Source organism: Parambassis ranga, chromosome 8 (genome assembly GCF_900634625.1).
Source record: "Parambassis ranga chromosome 8, fParRan2.1, whole genome shotgun sequence".
Taxonomy (NCBI): domain Eukaryota; kingdom Metazoa; phylum Chordata; class Actinopteri; family Ambassidae; genus Parambassis; species Parambassis ranga.
Genome location: NC_041029.1, coordinates 15,162,861 through 15,170,153, shown reverse-complemented (window position 1 = coordinate 15,170,153; position 7,293 = coordinate 15,162,861). Strand labels below are relative to the sequence as shown.

At 47.7% G+C, this 7,293-nt stretch overlaps 1 protein-coding gene across 1 annotated transcript; it reads left to right on the top strand.

Annotated features, from left to right (window-relative positions):
• Window positions 1-1,408: 1,408 nt before the first annotated feature.
• sox10 (SRY-box transcription factor 10) lies at window positions 1,409-6,023 on the top strand. The gene is made up of 3 exons (XM_028412220.1): window positions 1,409-1,845; window positions 3,016-3,176; window positions 3,434-6,023. Exons 1-3 carry the CDS (start codon window positions 1,409-1,411, stop codon window positions 4,228-4,230), a joined length of 1,395 nt encoding a protein of 464 aa, XP_028268021.1. The 3' UTR covers window positions 4,231-6,023.
• Window positions 6,024-7,293: the final 1,270 nt, after the last annotated feature.

Genomic DNA, 7,293 nt, shown 5'->3' with positions numbered 1-7,293 from the left:
CATGCAGTGACGAAGGCGCTCAGAGTTTTTTTTAAGTGCAAACATGTTTTTTACATTCAGTGAGAGTTTGGCACACTTATTCAAATGATTCTCCATCCGAGCGTTTTCATAAGAATCAACCCGGCGCTGCGTGCAAACACTGGCACTGTGCGCAAGGAGACCGTTACGCACAGTTTTTACGCACGGAAACCTTTTTTCCAGAGACAGTCCGTGCAGACCAGGTGGCGAGCGAATATGAACGGACAGATGGTGAAGCTGCACCATCTGATGTTCTGATGTTCGAACCACATGAGATGTAATTTAACCCTCAATGTTATTCGTTAAATGATCGATTTTAGTTTAATAGGGAGCAACAAGAGCTGTGGAGAGGCGTGAGTGAGTGCAGTTACACGCGTGCAGTGTGTTTATTTGGACCTTTTCTTTGAATATAAATGTGTGGTGGCTGTTAAACTGACAACCTTTCATAAAGTCACCAGACTTCAGTGGGCCAGGTTCCCTAATTTTCCTGCAACATGATACCGAAGTAGAAAATAAACCAGGTTGTGTGAGTGGCTGCTTCACAGGAAGCGCCATGATTTTGGGACGTAAGGTTCGAGGCAGGGTGTTGATTTAATGGACAACTTGAGGACATTTTTTTTTTTTTTTTTTTGCTCCGTCCGAGAGACCTGGTCCTGTTTAACAAACCGGCTGTGTCTAATTCACACACGCGTACAGAAACGCACCCACACGGGGCCGTGGTTTATGTTTCCAGCGCCAGGTCGTGTTTATCCAAGAGGTACAGAGTATAAATCCAAGGTCTGTGCTCCTGCGGCCTCATATCATTCCAACACTTTCTCTCTGGGGAGCTTGGAATAACTGCAAAACCTTAAACAGTAGCTTGTTCGGTGGGGGGTGGGGGGGAGGCGGCCTGCAGGAGCCGGACCGGCCTCACTAGAGAAAGGTCCAGACGCTTAGATATTCACATTATGAAGGAGAGAAAGGGAACTGCTCAGAATGACACAGAAATCCTCCCACAGCCAAGATGTTGAACAGGAAACGGGGACCAAACCTCTGAAATGATTCTCTGCTCTTGCAGGTTCTTGCTGTTGGATTCCATCCGCGGAGGAGAGAGAGAAGGGGGAGAGAGGAGGGACGTGAGAGCGGGAGAGAGCAGTAGTGCGTTAGCAGGTAAACTGGGGTCCGAGGTGCGCACTGAGCCGCCTAAACCAAGATCACGGATGGAAAGAACTTTAATGTGGAATCCTCACAGAGTTTTGCAACGGAGGCTGAGAGTAGAGACTGACTGGCAGTTTATATTATAACTCGTTGAGACAGTGCAGACAGCGACACTCGGTGAGGACACGCAGGAACAGGAGTCCACCAGGTAGCACTCAGGAACAGACCCTAACGTCCTCTGTGGGGGGGAAAGATGTCCAGAGAGGAGCAGAGCTTCTCCGAGGTTGAGCTCAGTCCGGGGATGTCGGACGACAGTCGTTCCATGTCACCGGGCCACTCCTCCGGTGCAACAGGCGGCGGGGACTCGCCTCTCCACGGGCAGCAGCAGCAGCCGCAGTTGGCGGTGTTGGACGACGTGTCAGCCGGCTGCTCCTCCGTGAAATCCGAAGAGGATGAAGCGCGCTTCCCCTCGGTTATCCGCGACGCGGTGAGCCAGGTTCTGAACTGCTACGACTGGACCCTTGTGCCCATGCCAGTACGCGTGAACTCCGGGAGCAAAAACAAGCCGCACGTGAAGAGGCCCATGAACGCGTTCATGGTGTGGGCGCAGGCCGCGCGCAGGAAACTGGCCGACCAGCACCCGCACCTTCACAACGCAGAGCTCAGCAAGACCCTGGGGAAGCTGTGGAGGTGAGGGGCCTTTCACACCTGATCACAACTGTACTGCAATGTTGTTAGGATGCTTTGAATAACACAAAGAGCTTATTTGAGGGGAATCACCCCAACCCACCCTGCCACCATGCACTCATCTTATTTTTTCCAGTTTCCTAAATGTAAATTTGATTTTTTTATTTCCTCTCACATGGATGTGACATCAGGTCAGATTAATGCCAAAAGACCAGGAGGTTTACTTTGGGCAGCAGTGGCTCAGTGGCAGAGCAGGATTGTCCAATAACTGGAAGGTCGGCGGTTCGACCCCAGCTCCTCCCTAGTCATTGTTATGTGAAAGCCAATATAAGACCAATGCATTAGCACACTGCGCCTAAAATAATGATGATTGTGTTCTTGTGGCCTAAAACATGCAGAGGAGACACACTTTTACAACTGATCAAGGCCTTTCTGTCTGTGTCACAGCTCACCACTGAGCAGCAGTGGTTTCTGGGAGTGGTCACATGTTCCTGATTCCATGCTAATTTCATACACCATTACATTCCTGGAAATGTTGCTCAAGTCTCCAAGAAAAACATTAACAAAGTTCAACCATGATGCCTGAAAATGACTTAAGAATGGTCTGGATGTTAAAATCCAAGGTCTGTTTTCAGAGCCTGTTTTTCTGCCTAACACTCATATTTACTGTCAGCAGGGTCAGACAGGTTAACTCCATTAACCTTGTAAGGATGAAATATTAATTAGATAAAGACTTGACCTTCGGCTCAGTCAGGATTGGTTAATTGGCCCAGAAACATGCTGAACTGGGAGGCTGAGGAGGGTCAGGGGTTTCTCATGCCATTCCTGCCAGCAGTGGTAATAGTAGGAGCTGTGTCTGTCCCATGTTTGCAGACAGGATGCAACTTTGGCCTGCATTATTTGATTACTGTCCAGCAGGCAGAACGCCCCTGGCAGGCAGACAGCTGTGCTGCTGAAAGAGTGAAGCTACCTGGGAAAACTAAAGAAAGTGTGTTGTTCTTTAAGTGCTCATTAAAAGTTCGTCATCATTACACATATCTTTCCTTGATCTCATAATGAACGTATTCCTTTGTGTAGGACTTTCCAAAAGCTACCACAGTTATACTCGCTAATCAGTGTCTTTGCTCCAAACCTTCATCCTGAGTCCTAATGTCTTTTTACCTTTTACTGAAGGCTTCTTAATGAGAGCGACAAGCGCCCCTTCATAGAGGAGGCAGAGAGGCTGAGGAAGCAGCACAAGAAGGACTATCCTGACTACAAATACCAGCCACGCCGCCGCAAGAATGGAAAGCCTGGATCCAGCTCAAGAAGTGAGGGCGACGACCATTTGGAGGGTGAGGTCAGCCACAGCCAATCCCACTACAAGGGCTTCCACCTGAAAGGCCCACAGTGGGGGGGGGAGCCGGGTCCCCTCTTGCAGATGGGCAGTGCCCTCATGCTGCAGGTGGACTGCGGGTTCCCTCCCAATACCACACTGATACACAGATAGACCTGTGTGGACTCCTTTGGACGGGATGGCACACACTTTGGTGATTGTTTGTGCGTCTGCTAAGCTAAAAACCTTTAACAACAACTCTTCATCTTTTCACAGGTCAGAGCCACAGTCCTCCTACACCTCCCACCACACCCAAGACCGAGCCACAGCCTGGGAAGGCAGGGGATGGTAAGAGAGAGGGTGCTGGGAATGGGGGCTCCCGTGGTACCATGGGGGCAGAAGGAAGCTCAGGAGCTCCGGGGTCTGGGAAACCTCACATCGACTTTGGTAATGTGGACATCGGCGAGATAAGCCATGAGGTGATGGCCAATATGGAGCCTTTTGATGTCAACGAGTTTGACCAGTACCTTCCCCCCAACGGGCATCCAGGGGTAGGACAGAGTACCACAGCAGGAGGAGCTACAACAGCTTCTCCACCCTCTCCGTACACCTATGGGATCTCCTCAGCTCTGGCAGCAGCCAGTGGACATACGGCCGCCTGGCTCTCCAAGCAGCAGCAGCAGCAGCAGCAGCAGCATCATGGCTCTCCTCTGGGCTCAGAACCCTCCAAAGCCCAGATCAAGAGTGAGACTGGAGGTGCTGGGGTTCACTTCACAGAGGCAGCCTCGGGAGGTTCTCACGTCACCTACACCCCACTCAGCCTTCCTCACTACAGCTCTGCCTTCCCCTCGCTGGCCTCGAGGGCTCAGTTTGCAGAATACGCTGACCACCAGGCGTCGGGGTCGTACTACGCCCACTCCAGCCAGGCCTCAGGGTTGTACTCTGCCTTCTCTTACATGGGGCCTTCACAGAGGCCCCTGTACACCGCCATCACTGACCCGAATAATGTATCACAGTCACACAGCCCAACGCACTGGGAACAGCCCGTCTACACAACGCTGTCGCGACCATGACAGACAGCGAGACTAGAGTACACCGCTGCAGGTTCAGCCCAGATCAAAGATCAAAGATCAAACAGCACTGTTGGTGGTGAGAGAGGTCTGGTCTGGGGAGAGTGGACTGGCACTGGGGGACGCAGCTGGGGAGGCAGGAGGGGAGAAACCCTGTCCTGCTCTCGCCCAGACGAGCCAGAGGACGAGCTGGGTGGGTGGGGCTTTTGAAGAGTGGCCACCAACGCCTCTGGCTCTCCAAACAACACAATTGGCAGTGTTAATGGGCGGGCTGGGATCATGTCCCGGCCGGTTCGGTATATCAGAGGAGGCACACTGTGGTCAACAAACCTTTAACACAAGCAAACAGTGAGAACTGTGAAGGATGAGAGGGAGCCACATTTCCCCCCATTAGATTCAAATGATCACGCTGCGTTTGTGTTGTACTTTCAGTGAGCAGGCATGGACGGACACGGCCATAAAACCATGCTGAGATTTGTGTTTGCTTTGATTAAGTCAAAAGGACTTACACAGTGTACTTGAAGTCACAAATGTGCCTATATCGATGGATATGAATATGAAAAAGTTGTAAAATGACCAAAGTTTTGAGACCAAAACTTCATAGAAAGAAACAGAAACTACGTGTTTCTCCCAACGTGACACTCAAAACTACCTTATGTTTTGTAGATAACTGTAAATTTAAAATGCATTTGTGTCAAAAGCGACTTTTTACCACACCGCACTGACAATTTACATCGATGTAACAGTCATGGAGACAATTCTATTTATACTCACATAATCCATTCTCACTGATGACGGTCAGAAAGTGAGGGGTGATTTGAAGGTTTGGAGGGTAGGAGGAGTCCATTTTAATCTGTCTCACTGATCTGGACACATGTCTGATCCATGGTTACAAGACTGCTGCAGAGACCTCTCAGGATCCACCTCAGAAATGACAGATTGTCTCTGGATCTTCTCACCGGGCACAAAGGTTATAACCCTCCAAAAAAAAGCTGAGCTGCATCTCCTCTAGGCCACGAACTTATCAATCACCCCTCACAGAGACCTGCATGTTGTAATAATGTCAATAATAATAATAATAATAATAGATGATTCGTGTCATTATGTTCTCCACTGAAAGTCTGCACCACTGCCTTTGCTTTTTGCTTGTGACTCAGCATGTGTATAATAGAACAGTAGTCAGCGTCTTTTCATAGTTACTCCAACTTAATTGTAAGATGTCGCCAATACAGAGAAACAGTTGCCAGAGATTCAAGCATTTTTAACACATTAAATATCCAATGTGCCTTGTTCTACATAATAATAATAAATAATACGTGTTACTAACACATGACACAGAAGCAACAACCTTCATTTAATGCTGTGTTACTCCCACTTGTTGGTATATTTCTTTTCTAACACTTCCTCTTCATCACTTCTGAAGTGAATCTATAGGTTTAAGTTTCTTATTCTTCATTTGGAAAGGTAAGAAAACCTAATTTAACATGTTTTATGTACAGTGTATGTCACTACCGGACACAGATCTGAAACGTAATGTACGCACCACTGCTTCAAGCTGTATTTAACCATTTACCTCCAGCACAACATTTCACTTGTTTGTCCTCGTCGCTGTGTGTGAAATGTGCGTAAATGAACTTTTCTTATTTATACATGTATGTGTGTGTGTGTGTGCACTGTTATTTCTCTCTATACGATAAAGGACTGCCATGTTAGTATTTTATATTTCCATTCTTGTTGCCAGCAGAGCACAGCAACACAACGTCTACTTAACAGCAGGAGCGGAAGCCTGAACATGTGACGGTGACTAATGATGTTTCACTCGCAGTTGAAATAAAGTTCTGTTTTTTCTGCTTTGATACACGTCTGCCTCTTTACATGCTCCCATAACGGGGACTTTAATTTAGGATTCATGCTGCTGCATGAGTTCCGAGAAAAAGAAAAGTCAGAAATGTAAGAAGAAGTCTGGCTTTTTCTGTAGAAATATGACTTTAACGTCTATTTCTGTTCTGAAAACACAAATGTGGATGTTTAAACTCTGTATGTAAGAAAAACTCAGACTTTAACCTCAGAAGTTCGTCTGTGTGGAGGAAATAAAAACATCCTGTTTTTTCACATCTTGTTGTTACACAGAAAAACAAAAGCAGCTCCTGGTCGTCATAGCATCTAATGACCCAACTAGGCTCGCATTCTCTGCATATTCAGCTAACGGATAATTCACTTTAGCTGGCAGGGACTCTGCTCACAGCTTCCATCAGAGGAGGTAAACTGAGTGGTGGTGACGTGCGTGTGCGGGCGGCGAACAGTGATGCTGCATTACAACAGTAGCAGATCAGATTCATATTCATGTGGCTGATCATAGATCCAACTCAACTTGAACTAATCTCACCTCAGGGGGCACGATTGGTTATGCGTGCCTACATGCACATTTCAGGTTTCCTATGCTGGGTGTGTGTGTGTGTGTGTGTGTGTGTGTGTGTGTGTGTTGCGGGTTAAGCCTGACTCCTAATTCCCTCTCTTTAATCGGCTGTGTGATACTTTGGAAAGACAAAGAGGGCCATTGAAGGGGATCTGAGGGAGGAGGGGAAACAGGGCAACGAGGAGGCCTTACCCATAACTGCCTGGCCTGTAGCTTCACCGGGATACAAAGGGACTCACTTACTCTCCGAGCATAGACCCTGCAACCCTCAGTACCCACCCTCCTCCTCCTCCTCCTCCTCTTCCTCCTCTCATCCACCTAATTCAACCCCATCAACCGAAAAAAAAAACTCTTCAGCTGGGAGCACATGGATTAAACTATTAATAAAGAAAAAAGTGAAGCTTGTGGGTTGGTTAAAATCAAACTTGAGCACAGCTGTGGAGTAGTATGGCCCAGGAGACAACAACATACAAGAAACAAACTGAACTAACCGTTAAAGATTGAAACATTCAAACCAACAGAATGCAAAGAACAGCAGCTAATGTCAAATATTTGCCTTGGCAGCAACATGATGTAACACTTGACTGCATGTAGCATTCAGTCAGCCTTCAGTCCACCCTTTCATGTTGACAGGAAATGAAAAATCAAAT